At 43.2% G+C, this 19,514-nt stretch overlaps 1 protein-coding gene across 3 annotated transcripts in view; it reads right to left on the bottom strand.

Annotated features, from left to right (window-relative positions):
* The window catches only part of pak5 (p21 protein (Cdc42/Rac)-activated kinase 5), a 53,583-nt gene that overhangs the window by 26,947 nt on the left and 7,122 nt on the right, over window positions 1–19,514 (bottom strand). For 2 of the 3 annotated variants that reach the window (XM_084000695.1, XM_084000696.1), the window contains one exon: window positions 1,888–2,733. In XM_084000695.1, the coding sequence (XP_083856821.1) occupies window positions 1,888–2,733 (846 nt within the window). Of the gene's footprint in view, window positions 1–1,887; window positions 2,734–16,638; window positions 16,783–19,514 lie in introns of those variants that run through there. The other variant, XM_084000694.1, reaches the window with a different exon arrangement.

Here is a 19,514-nt window from a genome sequence, read left to right as displayed (position 1 = left end):
AGAAAAATGACCCACTCCTGCATCACTTTCAATCCTGCTAGTCTTGCACTCTCCGCAGTTGTTTTTTTTCTCCTACCGTTGGCTATTTACTGAAGCATGCAGGTTAAATGGTTTTTCATCAAGGCACCCTGGGATCTACATCAGCAAACCCAGTTTTCCTCTCCGCCACTGGACTCACTGGCTGTGAAGGAGGGATATTGGAGAGCTGTGAATGCAGCACACACTCCCGTATAACGGACCTAATGGGGCACTGAACACTTTGGAGAATGATGTAAAGGTAAAGAAATGATAAGGGCACCCCACAGTTTGACCACTCTCTCTGTGACTTACCCCTGCTGCTGCCTTGGCTGACGGCATGTGTTGCCTCCTGATATCTTCTACTGAGATATTTCAAAATCTTCTGCACTTGTGAATGCAGTTCTGTATATTATCATCAAACAATCGCCACCGTTAACTTCACTGGAGACGTATATGGTTACATTACACAGCCACTAATGCGTGTCAGGTTTGTTTGCTCTCGTTACAAGTGAAGATGTGTCTAACACAGGGGGAAGCTGGAGGCTGTGAAACACTTTACTAATGACCAGACATGTACGTTTATATTCACTGTACATTTAAAGGTATACTCTGGTTATCTGCTGAAACTTCACATCACTCTTACTACCTCTGAAAGCTGCTTGTTTGTTTATTATCTGCTGGCAAAATATAGAACAATGTGAGCAGCCTCTGTGTATTAGTTTAGTTAACAATAAAGATAAAAAAAGATAACTTCAGATAACACTATGTTGTGTAAATCAGTTAAATCTTGCGTTAAGTTCGTCAATTTATTATTGAATATTAATAGAGGGTTAAAGAAAAAAGTTGTACATAGAATAGTGTTGTTATTATTTTTGAAAGCATTGAGGAAAAATCAAAAGAAAAAAAATCTGAGCAGTAAAATAAAATAAAAATAATAAATTAATAATAAAATAAAATATTTGAAGATTCTCAGTGCCTCAGCTCATCACTACAATTCTAATTCCCTCCACTGTAGCCTATATGTAAGAAGTCTTTCTGTTGTCTGCAGGTAGTGCCAAAAGAAGTTGCAAGGTACTATTATCATTACTATTACTTATTTAATATGTCTCATGACAGAATCAGCAACTCAAGGTAAATAAATCCATATTCTCACATGAGTTACTTCTATGTGTATTTTCCATGATCAGACTTTTATAAAATTGCCCTTTTAATTATTCTTTCTTCTCTCTGTATATTTAGGCACAAATCATTTGATTGTGATAAAACGACAAAACTGTTATCGAAACATTGCAGAGAATTGAGATTTTTGCCACTTCTGCTCTGGTTTAGTCTTGTCTACTCTGATTTTATCTGCTTCTGATTAATTCCCCATTTTCTTTCTGCCATGTCACTGCCTCCCACTTCTCTCTTTACTCTCCACATCCCTTTGTGCATCTGTGTCTGCTCTGTGGAAGTCAGAGCTTTCTGGTCAGTGGTAAGCATGAGACTGAATTGATCTGTGTGCAGAGACAGTGGCTACTGACGAAAGCTAGTTCTGTATGTGGCAGCACCTGTTTAACTTGGAGAATATTAGAGAACAGAGAGGAAAGGAGGAAAAGGACTGCATATTTGAAAGGGACTGCTGCAGGTGGATGGAGGTGAGACTAAATGTGGGAATACAGCTGTGTCATTTTCTCTGAAATGTTGCTAGAGGCTTGTCAGGGTTGCGAGGAGTTCTGTTCCTGGGCGGCCACAGTCATTTTGTTGCTTATACAATACGGTCTGCAGTTCAGAGTAAACACTGTCATCATTATTTTTTCATGGATTAATAGCTTTTTTTTTTATCAAAATGTATCAGTAGAAGGAGTTTTAGTGTGTTGTTGTAGTTACCTTAGCTAAGGTCTGTGAGTTACCCAGACTCTCTGAGAGGCGAGGGTAGGTGTAGGAGCTGTATGGATGGGCCTGTGGAGGGTTCTTGAACGCCCCGCTGGCTGCATAGGGAACATTTGGCTCCTGCAGCCCAGAGCCTGAACGGGATCGCTGCCTGATAGCCGGCGTGGGGCTGGTCTGCGTCACGTAGGAACTCTTGGGTCGCTTCTCGTACTCGTCCCGCAGGCCGCCGTAGCTCCACTCGCTGTCCGGGTAGTTGATCTGCTCGCTGTGTAGCGAGGCGCGGGACGGCGTGCCCACAGAAGTGTCCCGGTAGTCCTGGCTGGACGAGCCGCCCACCGACGCCCGATAGTAGCCGCTGGAACCCACCCCGCTCCCCACGGTGGAGGCAACCTCGTCGGCCGAGCGGCCTTTGCTCTCCAGGTAGGTGTGGTAGTCCGGCGGCAGCCTGCCATAGTCTGATTTTTGGGGCATGGCGTCAGGGTAGAAGGGGCTGCGTATCGGATGCGAGTGACCATTCTGCTTGGTGAATCGATAGTGCCTCCCCATGGCCCAGTCCCCGTCTATGGAGAAACTGGGCTTGCCGGGATCGAGGGAGAAGTCTCTGCTGGAGGTGTCTAGGTCACAGGAGTAGCGGGAGTAGTAGTGGTTGAATCCGTTCTCCTCCGGGGCGTTGGGATGATGATGACCACCGCCTGGGGGCTTGGAGCTGCTCCCGGCCTGGTGGGGACCGGGTGGACTCTCTTTACGCAGGGAGTTGGAGCGCGTCACCGAGATGTTGTCGAACTCCTCCAGCAGGCCGTTGATGGAGGCGTCTTTGGGCGGCCGGTTCCCTCGAACGATGGTCTAGGAGAAGAACAAACACATTTACACTTAACACGCAGGAGAGTCAGCTGCTTGAGGGTTTGATGGAAACAGCCCTGATACTTTGGCTTGCAGGACATTCACTTTCAGTTGAATCATTCCTATCTGAAAACTGAATGAGATGAATTGAAATTCCCGTTTAATCAACTCGTGTTAAATAGAGCCACGTCAATTTTTTTCCGAGCTGGAATTTCAATTCATGTGTATCAGGGCTTTTGTGTCAAGTATGAAATTAATCATCACTTGCGGTAAATGAAACGCCGGAGTTTGTCATCTGGCTGAACGGCAGGCACTGGTCTGCACAACCACTACTTGTTGTTGTGAGATGGGATGCAGCTAGGAAATGCATGGAGATAAATGGCGGGATACCTCAGATGCTAAAAGGAAACCACTGGTAGTTAGTGGCAGCTAATTCCTGCCCCACTTCCCTCGGAAAAGATTAGCTTCATTTCCAGTGGGCTGATGGGGGGGGGGGTACTGTTAATAGTCGTGGCGTTTTTTTTTTTTTTTTTTGGTTTAGCGCTCATGAGGTGCACGAGCACACCAGCATGCGCTTTGCACACACAAACAAAGACAGAGCGAGGAAGAGAGAGAGACTGAACACACATGCTCACATCTGCTTCAAAGCAAAGGCAGCTTAATCATCAGGGGTGCTGCTTATCCCCTCCTACCTTGTGTTAAGCCCTTTACACGGCTGTGTCGTGAGTCATGGGGAACTGGTGCTACAGCAGAACTCATTGACCTACACTTGTGTGCGTGCACGTATGTTTTTTTTTTTGTCTTTCTTTTGGGTAAATGTGGACCGACTGTGAGGCTTCATATCACCACTGAAAAATGACACTGAAAATCATGAGAGTGATGGCAAAAGCCAGACACACCGACTTCCACTCTCCCACTTGGACGTTACAGGAGAGGCTGCATTAGAACAATGGAAACATGTTGCGTGACTGCCGAGCGCCGAGAGGAGGCCAGGCTGTGGGGATTATTTGAATTTCAAACTCTTACATAATCTATCTGAGAGCTTTTTTGTCATGATCAAACAAAACTGCTACATTTTTATTTTTGTATCTCCTGACTGTGTTCCAGTGGTGTCTTCCTCGCAATGCAGCCTCCAAAGTAAGCTCAGGCACCTAATCCTTCCCTCCATCCTTCCTTGTCAGTTGTTATATTTTTGCACAATCCACAATTTTCAGTTCTGTTACAAATCCTCGTGTGCGTCTACATCTCCACTTTCTTCTCCTCTCCTTGCTCTACCTGGATTAACATCGTCGCTGAATCTCATGAATGTGTCCCCTCGTACTCACATTCAGTGTGTTTGCACCTTGATATTTTTATAGTCTCAGTCAGTTTTCAGCTGTGACTGCCCACACGTCCATGCAAATGCGTGTGGCCTTTAAAAGTCTGCAAATTCTGAAAGCTGTATTCCCTTGTACATCATCAAATGAGTGAATTTGTTTGAGAACAATAGTGGATTAAATTAAAGCTGACCTCAACTAGGTGCGTATCTGCTCCACAGCCTTTGCTAGCCTTTTGTGAAGGCTTACAACCACCAACCCATTGTGGTACTGTTCGCCTGGAAACTGTACCACACTGTTAGTCATTTCCCACATCTGGAGGTGTTTGCTGAACCGACACTGTCGCATCAGCAAGTTCTCCGAGAGCCTTTGACAACGCTTCCGCTCCGCTGTCCATCACACGCCTGTCATACTTGTCTTGCTGTAGTTTGCCCATGTCACATGTGCTGAGGCAGAAAAGCTGGGATAATCATCAACACTGAGGAAACACTGTGCTGACACAGGGATACGACTGGACTCCTTTTCTTAGCTGCTGTCGTCACATTGCTCTATGTGCCTCAACTGGTCTTCATCAAGTAATAAAGACAGTATTATCATGTCTTCATGCTTGACCGACCCTCATAAAGTCACTCTCCTCTCATGTCCAGCCATCCACATGGAGGTCTGACTTTTGCTCAAAGATAAATTTTATGGCACAGATACTTAAGTTGAAGTAGATCTCCTTTACTGTTTCACATTTATTAATTTATTTTCACTGGGGCAACTAATCCCTGTGAACCTGTGAAAACATGAACAAAGAAAAAAAGAAATCTCAAATGTCTTTAAGTATTTAAAGGGATAGCTCAACATTTGGGCAAATTCGCCTATTGCCATATAAATAATTGCCATATAGTGGGTATATTCATTACCTTTAATTATACATGTTGTTTTGAGATCCGCGGAGCAAGAGATGTGAGCTGCTCAGCAAACACAATGGAGGTGAATGGTACAGGTCCCCTGTCCCTCATCAAACTCACAATCCAACAACTCCAAAACGCTCTCGTGGACAAGTTGTGACCTGCACATTCACCACGCAATGAAATAATCATGTATAATTATGCAACATTACGACACATGAAGCAAATACTTGGAACTTCTTGCACCTTTGAGGTGTTCCAGCTATGCATTTGCCTTGAAAACAACTCAGTCTCGTAATGTTACATTATTATTTCATAGCGTGGTGAATCACAACTTCTTTGGAGTTGTTGGATTGTGTATTTAATGAGTTTTGAGGGACAGGGGACCTGTACCATTCACCTCCATTGTGTTCGCTGAGCAGCTCACGTCTCTGCTCTGCGGATCTCAAAACAACATGCACTGATAATTAAAGGTAATGGACCTACGCCTATGACTATAAGGATTATTATTATGGCAATAGGCACATTTGCAAAAATGTTGAACTATCTCTTTAAAAAAAAAACAGCTAATAGCTCCCTGTCGCATTACAATGTAACATGTAGCATCTCACTCTGTCATTACTGAAATAAAGGCATACAGAAGAAGCTACTATATTGACGCAATGATAACTGTCATTTTCCATGTCTACAATGACTGCAATTCAGTTCTTGTTTTTGTTTTTATCGTGTTATTTATTTTTTCATCACTTTGCCCATACAGCTGCATCAGTCTGAACGCTCTCTTCTAAAGTTGTCTGACACGTAATTGCTCTCCTCTACTTTGTTGCTTGCTGCTCCTCCCCTCTCCCGCTGTAACACTCCAGCTGCTCTCCTCTGTTTGAGAGCCATAGGCTGTTTGCTGCCATGAACTGGAACCCAAGGTGAAATGGCCTATAAAAGCAGTGAGTGAAGTCTCGCTGAGAGGCTGAGGCTGCAGGACGGATGGTCTTTTAAACAGGTCGGTGAGTGGAAATCTGTCATGCTCTGGACAGATGTTGCAGAACACAGAGCAGGCTTGAGCTGACATAAAAAAAGTCATAGTACTTGTAAAAAAAAATGTCACAGAAGGTCTGCACTCCATGGTGTTAAACTATATTTTCTTTAAAATATTGCTTGTGTCATGTTAATGTTGTTAACCGATGCAAATAAAACCGCCGCTGCTAATGAATGCTGTGGTTATTGTGATGAGAATTTTTCTCACACTTGCTCTAAACTCTGCTGTGAGTTTGTGAATGGTGAGGCTGAGTCACATCATGTTACGCTACACATGGATGATGGTGATTCGCAGCTAATTCAATTGGCATACAACAGTAGGGAGTGTCAGTTATCTAATAAAACATCATCATCTCCATTTGGTTCGTAATCAATAAGACCACGTCAAGGAGCGTGACAGGTGCAGCGGATGGAGAGAACAGAGAAGAGAACGAGGCAGAGAAGGAAGCCGAGGAGGTGCAGAGGGGAGAGGGAGGCAAGGTTAATTGTGTGCCAAATCACTGTCAAACGGTCGGCATCAAGCCTGAAAATCTTTCCATTAATTTGAATTAGGGGGCTGATACTGGCTTCCCTGCCCCTCTCCCCCGTCTTCCTCTCCCCTCTTCCTCCCGTCCTTACAGCTCCGTGAGCCTTGTGCAAGGGTCGTGTTCAGCGGCGGCTGTGACAGCAGCCATATTTCACCGGCGCGCGGCGTTGGCCTGTCCCTTAGTGATAAGCTGTAATAGATCTACTCTCTCCACTCACCATGGCCAGTTCAAGGTAAGTACAGGAGAGGAGGGGAGGGGAGAGGAGAGGAGAGGAGAGGAGAGGAGAGGAGAGGAGAGGAGAGGAGAGGAGAGGAGAGGAGAGGAGAGGAGAGGAGAGGAGAGGAGAGGAGAGGAAAGGAAAGGAAAGGAAAGGAAAGGAAAGGAAAGGAAAGGAAAGGAAAGGAAAGGAAAGGAAAGGAAAGGAAAGGAAAGGAAAGGAAAGGAAAGGAAAGGAAAGGAAAGGAAAGGAAAAATGGGAAGATGACAGACTGGAGATGAGCAGAGGAAATAGAAAGTATCTGTGGGAGGAGTGACCAAAAACAGACTCAGTGGGATGATGCAAAAGAAAGAAGAGGATGGTGAAGGGGTGAGGGAGGGAGTGTCGTAGAAATGGAGCAATGAAAAATGAGGCTCGTTGGGAGATAAGGGGGATTAACCTTGCTGGTAATGAAGGGAGGGTGTGATGGGAGGATGGGGGGAGGAAGAGAGGGAGAGATAATTAATGAGCTTGCCCTTCCTGTGACTCCTAGCTAGAACCCTGGTTTGGAGGCTGCGCTTGAGTGGTCAGCAGGGTCCTGGGACAACTGAGGAGGAGGGGGGAGGAGGGATGTGGGATGGGGGGGGGGGCAGCTCTGCTCCTCTGCTGCCTGGATCCTGTGCTCTGCTGTTTCACTTGATTAGAGTTGTGCTGTTTGCAGAGATCTGCACTTCTGCAAACTTCAACACACAGTAGAATCTGAGAGGAATTGCGTTTGAGAGAGTTGCCAACACTTCGGCTCATAGAAACCTTTAGAACGTGCCAAATAAACCCCATTTCACATTTTTGAGATAACATTTTGACAGAAATAATCCCTGCTTTACTGTAAACATTACTTATTTACATGATTTGGGTTCTTTATCACCACAAGGCCATGCACACAGAGGAGACTCTGGATTAGTGGGTCATTAGTAGGACAGATAGTGTCAGCAGATAACAGCAGAGGAACTACTGATTCATCTGCACATTCCTTTGTTTTCTTTTCATCATTCATTAACTAAATCAAATGGTGATCACACTGATCCAAAATCATATAATATATACTGTATATACAACAGTAAATAACAGAACTCTTCAATTGATTTTGTGCAATGACTCTGATTGATTAATTATAACCCAGTTGAAATGTTGCACTTCCAGAAGCTTAGAGTTTACTTCAGAGGGAGAACACTTTCAGCTTCACTCAGTTTGCTGCACCTGCATGAAATACAGGATGGGAGGGGCAAACAGCTTCCACATACACACACATAGTCCAACACATACCCAGATGTACTGTATATGTTGCCACACATACACAAACACACATGAACAACAACAGAGGCAGATGTGTAACTCCTCCCTTCCGTGTGTTTTTAGTCACACATGAAAGCTCATCATCTAGCACGCCCCCATTTACTCTCTCTGCAAAACACACACACACACACACACACAGGCACACACACACACGTACTGCAGAACATCGCCTACTCAACACACCCACACTCTCAAATCCCAGTTCGTGCCAGAACTCAAACACATAGAAATGATATTTTTCCACTGGGGTGTGTTTGCTGTCATGCTGCGCTTTACGCTGCTAAATGACAAAACATGTATTAGTACAAGAGAATTTTTTTTCCCCCCTTCCATCTCCTCCTCCACACATCCACATCCTCCCTGTCTCCCTCTCCCTGTATTAAATCCCAGACACCATCTCTTCACTGTGAATTTTGGTCACGACTCACACTGCAGAGAGCGAGCACGCGTGGGTATTTACACACATACACACACACACTTGTGCTGCCACTGCCACCACGGCTGCTGCTGCTGCTCCTGAAGTGCAGTATCCTTTTGCATCAGTGACCAATTTGTGAACAGAAGCTTCTTCACTGCCGTCTGAGAAAGATAATATCAGCGAGCCCTTGAGACGGCACACAAAGAGACTACTCACGACTCTCCTTTGAGTGTCTCGATAAGGACCAAACATGACCTACAATACTGACTGATGAATGATCAAATACGGCGGCGAGCACAGCTGATACATAAACAACAAGGGGAGATGTTATTTGTATAAAATGAGGCATCCATCATTCGCAGGCTCTGTGTATTATCACTGCTGTGTATCAAGGTCCTCTTTGATGGGTCATACTGTACCAGACAAAGACTCCTATCTGTATCAATAATGTATGAATCCATAGTAAACAGAACATGGATTCAAATGGATGATCTCACATGATTCAGGTGAGTACAGAGAGAGGACTGTTCCTATACTCTGGCTCTCTCTGCTGGATGGAAGTGGTAAAAGCAACAAGCTGCTAAGGATAAGATGCTATTTAAAGGGATGTTTCAACATTTTGGCAAATTCGACCATGGCCATAATCCCTATAGTTTTAGGGGTTACAGTAGGTTTGTTACCTTTAATTGTCAGTGCAAGCTGTTTTTCGATTGGCGGGGCAGAGACGCGAGCTGCACGGTATTTCCACGTTTCCCTCAATCAAACTCATCAAATACACAATCCAACAACTCAAAAACACTCTCATAGACAAGTTGTGACCTGCACATTCACCACGCTATGAGATAATAATGTATAATTATCTAACATTACGACACATGAAGCAAATACTCAGAACTACTTGCTTTTGAAATCAGGATTAGAGTTAGGGCCCAGCAGCCGAGTCTGAAATTACACATTTCCCCCCGAAAACAACTCTGTCTTGTAACGTTCTGTTATTATCTCATAGTGTGGTGAATGTGCAGGTCACAACTTGTCCACCAGAGCGTTTTGGAGTTGTTGAATTGTTCATTTGATGAGTTTGATGAGGGAAAGTGGGAAATACCATATGCCTCCGTAGCATTAGCTGAGCAGCTTGTACCTCTGCCCCGCCGGTCTAAAAACAGCTCGCACCAACAATTAAAGGTAACAAATCTACAGCTATGACTATAGGGATTATGGCAATGGGCCAATTCGCCAAAATGTTGGCTGGACACCCCTTGGAATTGGAACTTTTATCTTTTTTTATGTATTTTTAGGGGCTTTTTTGCCTTTAATGTACAGGACAGTTGAGAGAGACAGGAAATGGGAGGCAGAGGGGGGGGGAATGACACGCAGGATAGGGCTGCTCGGCATGGGATTCGAACCGGGGTCGCATGCAGAGGACTATAGCCTCAACACATGGGGCGGGTGCTCTACCAACTGAGCTAAACACCGCCCGGAATTGGAACTTTGATTCTTATCATTCATATTATGACAAGTTAACAGCATGTAGCATGTAGCTGAATCATACTGTAAGAGATCCAAAGAACTGCATTTGGTGATAAGTTTTTTTTTTTTTTACATGAAGAGCTTTATTATGCATTACTCATTCCTAAAAAACTTATTTCACATTACTGCGGTATGCATTCACTTGAAGCACACATGTCAAACTCAAGGCCCGGGGCCCAGATCCGGCCCGCATTACAATTTTATGTGGCCCGCGAGAAAATGTCATATTTTTATTATTAATGGCCCACCAGTGTAGGATTCACACTACTCACACCACAAATCCCATAATACACTCCCAGTACAGCTCCCGTACAGTCGTGACCAAGTAATAGAGCAACAAGCGCCAAGCCCTATCTGCTGCTCTGTGGACAACAAATCGGCACATCATCATCTGATCACACCTCCACTCAGGACCGAATCCCAAACATATATAAACCTGCAGCCATAAAAAGAGGTCAAGTACCTGGTATGGACAAAATGACATAGGAGAAAAAACCAGGCTAAATTGATGTGTTTTGTTCTGTTGTTTTGTTTTTTTTACACCCTTCTCTGAAATCACAGTACAGATTTCTGATGTCTGGCCCGTGACATACTTCGTGTTTTAAATTTTTGCCCCTTGTTTGACTGAATTTGACACTCCTGACATAAAGGCTTCACATAGTATTATGGTATCCAAAATAAAACCCAGATTTTCAGTAAAGCTGTCATGATTCCTCTCTTTATATATCAGTTGACTGTCAGAGAACGACAGGACACATTAGGGCCTGTAAAACTAAGGGTTACTAATCAGGCCTGAAAGTCATCTATGAGCCAATTCAGCACACAGTTGTATTTCCATGTGTCTATTTAGAGGTCACTGAAGGTTTTTGTGACGTACAACAACATACAAAGGAGCCAGAGAGGTTTCCCCAACGCCCCGTGTTTCATCACTGTTGTGTCGTCATCTGCGAGAAGCAGGAAGTGCTCTGTGCTCTGCTGCTCTCTCCTGGCCACACCGAGCACTTCACATCTCAACCAGAACATTTATTGTAAATTAAATAACCGTGCAATAAAATAATGTGGATGTTAATTTCACTGATAAAGGAACAAAGTACAGTGAGGCTTCTGGTAATGAGATCCCCTGAGGCGCATCTCTCGGATCTCAATTATTAATTAGTACAACTAATCCTGACCTCAAAACCCGGTCGAATATGACCCCGGATCGGCATGCAGGCTGACAGGTTGACCCACCTGTATTATTTAACCAAGGATTTCACGGAGCAGTTTCACTGAGTTCTTGACATGTTATTAGCCGAACTACAGATGACGTCTCAGCAAACATGAACAGGATTATTCAAGGAGCGGATTTTGGAGCATTTCCATGATTAATAGGCTGTGAGCTGACCTGTTTCCTCAGGCCATCCTGCTGCCTGTTAGTTACAGAAGCTAATAACCATGCTCTCAACATGCTGAGGCTGTACGCTGAGGGCTTCACTGAATACTATCGTATAATGCAGAACAATCCAAGCAGACTACATGTCCACTAGCAGCAAATATAGTGTATTATATATGTATGAAAATGGACATGTCTGTGTGTGCACATAGGAATAAAAGAGAAGGAATTTTAGAACCTTAGCTTCAAACGAATCCCACAGAAAATAAATGGAAATCAATAAAGTTATTAAATTACAGTATACATAGGTTCTCAGAAACATAAAACAAAGACATAAAAATTGACTTGTGGAATGGAATGTAAAGAGAACAAAAAAGTGTTTTAATTAACCTAAAAGTAACTTCTAGCAAATGTGCTGATGCCTGTGTGTTGTAAAATAAAGACTACAACCCCATCTACATGTAATACCCATCCTCTAGTGCAGCCAATAGCAGGCCTTCATTAACCGCACATATTTTATTAATATAATATTGATGAAAATCTTTTTCAGTCGTACTCATCTATGAAAGTCTTAAAAGTGTTTTTTATGTTACACAAAACCATTTAAGATTCAGTGTATTTACTGGAAGAGTTTAACCAACTTATCGTGGATGTTAAAGTAAGCATTCAGTCTGCCTTTTAATAGCGACCTTGATGAGTGTGTTGTGTATTTGTGTTCGCACATGTGTGAAGAGAATAGGGGAGCAGTGGAAAGTGTGAACCTGCCTCTGCTAAAATCACACTGAACTGACTTTATAGATCTCTGAAGCACTTCTACATCATTTTCATTTAAGATCAAATCTTTACTCTGAGCACCATTATGCAAACTTGTCCTGACCACAAGAAGAACCGAAGATGTTGTGAGACAATCATCAGGACAGGAAAATAAAAAATAATTGCATTCTATTGCACAGAATGTCTGTCATTCTTCGGTTTTACCATTTCACCTTAATTAAAGACTGTTCAGATGAAAACTAGAGCACCAGGCCATGCCAGGACATTTCATACATATAAGTGGGACACGTAGACATTGTGTTATTTAAAGCGATTACAGGCATGAAAGTGGAAACTGCATTATGCTTACAACCCATTTCTCTATGATAGAATATATCACAAGGTTAGAGATTCACCTTTGTGCTCATATGTGCATTTATTTATTTGTGTATATGTGTTAATTTGTGCTAAGGCAGGAGAAGACATCTGTGACTATGTTGATATACCCAGTGGTCTTCATGTGTGTGCACTGGTTAAAAAAAACAAACATGTACGTATATGCAAATACTCCAGTGGGCAGACTGCAGAGCCCCTTAGACAAGCTGTCGAGTATTTGCAGCTATATTTTCCTCCTGTGACATGACGCCTTCAACCCCCACAGCTCCCAGCAGCTCAGACCGGAGTGACCCAGTCACCTTTGACCTGAGCTGGGTAGAGCTTCCACTTGGAGCTCCAGGATCCATGAGTCACACAGGGTGCAACTGCAAATGCATGGAATCGGGGACGATTTCCAGCAAAATGGATTAGTGGTGGAAGCATAATGAAATACAAACATAAAGTCAGACCAAATCCCCCGACCTTAAGCATATTAGTGCAGTAAAGCCTGGACACCCTTCTTTTTTTCCCCATCCCTCTAGGCACTGGCAGATTTAGGCTGATTCAGAACATTTCCAATAACAACACAGTAGAACCAGTAAACTACAGTACTATGTCTTTCCCGGTGTGATCAGTAATGTGACCTGAAAGATTTTCTGGCCTGGTCTCTCCTTTCTGCGGAGTTTCCAAGAGAGTGTGTGTCACTGTCAGGGAAACTTTCTGATCTAAAGGAGGAGAGAAGAGAGGAGACAGAGAGCAAGAAGAAAAGGAGGGGATCAATTAGATGTCCCTCAGTGAGACAGATAAATAGACAGCTGCCCACTAAAGATTAATTACACACCAGCGCTCATTAATCTGAGCCCTGTCAGTTATAGGCTACAACAAATCACTGCCCCCACCTTCCTCGTCAAACGCTCACTCTCTACTCCACTTTCCACTCATCACACTTGCTTTTTTTTGCTTTTCACACACACACACACACACACACACACACACACACACACACACACACACACACACACACGCTACAATCATCAAGGTCAGTATCTAAAGATAGACTGAAGGTATATTTTGAACGCTGCACTAATTAGAAAATGTTAGCATGCCAGCACACTAAACTGAAAATAATGAACAAAGTACAGAAATCTGTTTAAAATCTGCACCTTAGCTAGCCGACGTTAGCATGTAGCTCGAAGCAGTAAAGAGTCGAGTTAATTGCGGCCTCAGAGCTCCAGACGAAGCAGTAGACACTTAATAGACTCTTGAAATGAATAATGAATGTGAGTTAAGCCAGGCCAAGAGCCTTGATGTAGCTAATGTGCCACAGACAAATAACTACAGAGAAAACATCAAGTCAAAGTCATGCGGAGTTTAAACTTAACTAATGAATATTTCATCATTTTTAACATGTAATGAATAAAAAAAAAAAATCAAGAGCAAGTGTAAGGAAAAGCAACATGGAACATACCGTAGTATGGTTTTGTTTGTCAGCACTTGCACGAAGATTGATTTTACTCAATTGGAAACAAAAAGCAGTCCAAACGTATTCAGCAAATCAGGAAAGAAAGTTCTGGCAGCTATTCATTGATTATTTTAACCACAACATATAGTCTGATGGCAAGTTTAGAAGTGCTCTTTACCCTAAGTATAAGGAAAAAATTGTTTTGTGTGTATTGTATGCATAATCTACAAATTTTCTTTCAAATTAATCTCCTTTATCATATTCCTTGTGACCTGTAAATGTATTTTCATTTTGAGATACATAATTTAATCTAACTATAATGAGCTTTATGTGTAACGTGTACATGTAAATGTGTATGATGTTTATATTACTGTCTGTCATGTATTATGTTCAAAATGAGAAGAATCAATAAAAGAATGAACTTAACGTTTATTTTTTGGATTGAATTGTACTTTTCTGAGGACTAATATTATCCCTGAACATTTCTGAGTGTATGAAACTGATTTTATTATGAGTTCCCTGGTCCGGTAAAGCTCCTCAAAACAGATCAAATGATGGTGCAGATGGCTGGTGAAATAATAAACATGATGCTCACTCTAATCTGGCTCTGAAATGATGATACATGGATCAAAGTAAAAGTGATTTTCATTCACCATTCCTTCTCTATGAAAAGGGAAGTGAAGGATATGAACTGTGAGTTGTAGTTTGTCTCTCCGGCCACACGAGGATACTACAAGTCCAGACATTACATTACCTCACAGCAGATGAGAAGGAGCATGTGCTGACTGAGTGAGACACAAAGAATGACTGTGATGTTTTCAGAGCCACGTTACTTCATGTTTAGAGGTCGAGCTTGTTTTTCAAATGCTGTGGTTCACATGAAAAGGACGCGCAGATTCACACTTGACTGATGAAAGCGCATCACTACTCCCTCCACAGACACAGAGAGATTTTGAAGAGTCACCCCACAGTTACTCATCAAGAAACTGGAAAGCACTGCCCGTCCATTACAAACTTGTAGCTTCGAAACACCAATTATCTCATTTTCTTTCCTGCAACAATTCTTTCCTATTTAAAATTCACAGCTTAAATGTCCTTCCAAAAAAAAAAAAACCCCACATTCAGACACTGAAGGATGGTCGTCAGCCAGGACATTTTGAGCTGCCCTGGCAAAGTACGGCGCACGTTACTGAAAGCCAAAATTCCCCCACCGACTGTGGCTGTGAAGCCGCCGTGAGAGGTGATTTGCCGAGTGTGACTGTGAATGGCAGCCGTGAGAGGAGACAAATTGAGAAAGCAGAGGAGGAGGAGCAGAGTGGAGGAAGGAATGAGAGAGGTCTAAATCAATGCCATCCACTTCAGCTCGGTGCCAAGAAAGACAGATGCTCTCTCTATCTGTTTGCATGTGTGTGTCTGTGTGTGTGTGTGTGTATCTCCACAGACACACATCAATCAGGAGTTATTTTCTTTCAAGTCTATTTCTGCTTTGACCAATTTCAGCCTAGATCAATGCATGATGGAATGTAATACACACTGAGCCCAATTCAAATTGAACTTGAAATTAATCGCGTATTGATCACAGCGTCCAACTTTCTCCTTTGTTCATTAAGAACTTGAATGAACGCCACAGTTGTTGTGAATGACAAGGCAGCGCATAAATGCAGTTTGGCAGATTCTGAGTAAAGAAACACTGCAGCGTGTGTGTGTGTGTGTTGATCTGTGTCTGTAGGAAACTGTCTTTGTTTCACGTTCCTACAAATCTTTAGTCTAAGAATTTACAGTGCTTTGGGGCTATAATAGCATTTAACAAGGAGGCGTGTTAGACATTCTGGACCTGCAGTCCACTGCCTTGGAGCTCGCCCAATGTCATTAATACACACTGCAATAAAACGCCTCCTCAAATTAGCAACGCTCTGTGTGCACATGTCAAAACATAATAGTCCGCTTCCCTCTTTAATAAAGACACACGTTCGCATTGCTACCCCTGAAGCAAGGACTGGGTGACCCTGTTAAATCAGAAACACTATCTCTCTAAGCTCCGTTTCCATATGTACACACACAGCAAACCCAGCAAAGCTGTAAAAATAACTCTGCCATGCAGTGCTGAGTGCACAGAGCAGCTCTGTCTTTAGAACCAGGAGGAAACAACCTGCCGCCTGTGAAGCAACACAGGCCAGAGTTAAACCTGCAACAAAAATCTGACAATTTAAAGGGATAGTTCAACATTTTGGCAAATTCGCCCATTGCTATAATCCTTAGTTGGATGAAGGAAATGTCCAGCTCGCGTTTCTTCCCCGCTGATCTAAAAACAGCTTGCACCAACAATTAAAGGTAATTAACCTACTAAACTGGGATTGTGGCAATAGGCAAATTTCCCAAAATGCTGAACTTAACAACCTGGTCTCTGTAGTGTCAGAAAAAGTGGTGCATGGACTCGCTACAGTCTTACCTGCACCATCAGTGTTTGGTCTAACATGTTTTCACCAAGTGCTGGGAAATGCTGGCAGTGAGAGCCCAGACCTGTTGCACGGATAAATCTGCATAGCCAGCATACCAGCATGCAGTCTTGGCTCGCCAGAAACAGAAACAGTCGAACGCTCCACCTGTAACTGTTTATGAATCGTCTGTGCCCGGGGAGTTTTAACACAAGCGTCTCTCCTCCAGCCTCCAACGGCACTCACCACCTGCCTCAGCTCCGTCCTCAGCTGCCTTGACTTCCCCAGCTCTCTGGGCCCCGTTGTCCCCCCGCTCGCTCCTTGCCCCCCCGCCATGGCAAGTGGCTGTGCCGGGACTGCAGCTGCATCCAGGCTGGATCCGCTGCGAGTCTGGCGTCCCACTCCCCCGGAGACCCGACGTCTGAGAGACCCAGTGATCGAGTTTCTCTCCCCCCCCCCGCTCGCTGTCACCTGCCAGTAAGCTGGTGGGGGGAGTTGGGGGGAGGGGAGGGGGGTGCTGGCTGTGCTACCACTGACCCACTGACATTTACACTGGTGCTGTACCAGTCATCACCCTGACTCTCATGCCCATTGTCACGTGCTGTTCTTCTGACCGTGCCAGTCACTTTCTTTGTCTCACTGTGACAACCTTTGTCTGACCTGAACTGAATGTCCCACGTGAGAAAAACATTTAAAGGGATATTTCAACATTTATTTTACCTCGTTACCTTAATTGTCGGTGCAAGCTATTTTTCGATTGGCGGGGCAGAGATACGAGCAGCTCAGCTAACGCTACGGAGGCTTATGGTATTTCCGGCTTTCCCTCATCAAACTCGTCAAATACACAATTCAACAACTCCAAAACGTTCTCATGGACAAGTTGTGACCTGCACACTAGGCTTTGAGGTAATAATGGAACGTTACAAGACAGTTGTTGTCGAGACAAATGCACAACTGAAACTACATCCCAGGCACGGCTGCTCGGCAGAGTGATGTCAAAAGCGCAAGTAGTTCCGAGTATTTGCTTCATGTGTCGTAATGTTACATACTTATACGTTATTATTTAATAGCGTGGTGAATGTGCAGGTCACAACTTGTCCACGAGAGCGTTTTGGAGTTGTTGGATTGTGTATTTGATGAGTTTGATGGGGGAAACCCAGAAATACCATATGCCTCTGTAGCATTAGCTGAGCAGTTTGTAGCCTATCTCTGCCCCACCGATTGAAAAACAGCTTGCACAGGCAATTAAAGGTAATGAACCTACAGTACTGCTATGACTATAGGGATAATGCCAATGGGCGAATTAGCAAAAATGTTTAAATATCCCTTTTAAGTTGATGAATTAACAGTAGAGAAGAAAACAAACTGTTACAGTAAATATCATTTACCATAAATGTACCTTACAAATCTGGGGGACATTTTTGTTGCATCATTTCTTTTTTGCAGTGTGATATAAGCTTTTCAGTGCAGCTATAATAGGCTTGACAGCAGAGCAATGTTCAGCTACCGAAAATATCACCAGAGCTCTCTCCACCTACACTACCTACAGCACATGTAACCCACAGCTGAATGCAAGGAGTTTAGGCTCAGGCTCTGGAGGCTGCAAGCAGTCATTTTGGGAAATGTCAGGAGTTAAGGCTTCAGAAGACAAGCTCAAGAAGCAGAGGCACAACAAAAAGTATACTGTGTCTTCACTGCATAATAGCTCGTGGAATTCAGCGCACGTTAAGGATCGCTGTATTGAAAAATGAATATATCCAAAGTTTGGGCTTCATTACAGCAAACAATCATTAGGCCAATATCTGACTGACATGCATGGGCCTCCTTCAGCACCAGTACACACAGTGGAAAGTATTCTGACCCCCTTCATTTTTTTTTACCATTTGTTATTTTGTAGCTGTATGTTAAAATTGAAAGAAAATTTATTTTTTTCCTCATCAATCTACACTCACCACCCCACCATGCAGCAGAAATGTTCTTCAAATTAATTAAAAAAGAAAAACTGAAATATCAAGTGACCATATGTATTCAGATGCTTTTCAGGTGCCATTCAGGTCTTTTATTCATCTTTGAGATGGTTCTACACCTTTATTTGAGTCCAACTGTGTTGAATTAAATAATTTGGATGATTTGGAAGCCACACATCTGTCTAAATAAGACCTTACAGCTCATTTGCATATCAGAGCAAAATGAGATCCATGAGGTCACAGGAACTGAAGACACTGACAGGGCTACAAAAAATATTATTGTTTCTAAGAGCACAGTGGCCTTCATCATGGAAGAAGTTTGGGTCAACCAGGACTCTTCTGCATTTGTGCTGTCATGATGGGATGGTGAGGGTAGATTGATGAGGAATAAAATTATTTTTTGTCGATTTTAACATACAGTAAAGCTGCAAAATAACAAATGGTGAAAAATTGAAGGGGGTCTAAATACTTTCCATGCCCACTGTATGTAAATGTTACTTTTAATGTAAACCAGTGATGTTCACACTCTCACTTGCCACATGGTTTCCTTCCAGCAGCCTCAGCAGCAGTCACACTACACAACACTACACTGTATTCATTTAGAAATAACATGATGCTGTCTTCTCTGAGCGTCACATAAGAGTAAGAGAACTGCTTAAAATCTTACCTCTGATCTAAATGCAGACTTTCATTTACCTGTGTCAATAAGCCCACAGTCTGTACACCTTTGAATGACTCCATTCATCACTGCACTTATCAGACTAATTTGTGGAAAACCTGTGGAGCTGCTCGAGCCCTTAAACTATTCTCAGATTAACTTCCCACCCACATGGCGCGAGACTGAAACTGATATCATTATGAAGTCACACTGTAGCTCTAAGTGTCAGAATACACATAAATCAAGCTGAAAAAGGGACTACCTCGGGTTTTATTTTGGGGAAAATGAGCAGCTAGTTCTCTGTTGTGTTTGCATTTGCAATGTTAGGGTGGATTTGAGTTTCATTCGGGAGGCGAACATGTTATTTGAAGATAAGCAGGAGCAATATCCACCTTAGATCATAATGCACATGTTATTCCCATTATCCCTCCAGGTTCACTTATTCAGTAGCACCAAGAGGAAGAAAACTCTTGGTTGCTCTTGTGTGGAATCCATAC

Source organism: Trachurus trachurus (assembly GCF_905171665.1).
Source record: "Trachurus trachurus genome assembly, chromosome: 24".
NCBI lineage: Eukaryota > Metazoa > Chordata > Actinopteri > Carangiformes > Carangidae > Trachurus > Trachurus trachurus.
The sequence above is the reverse complement of the archived record's forward strand: the minus strand, read 5'-3'. Positions and strand labels throughout refer to the sequence as shown.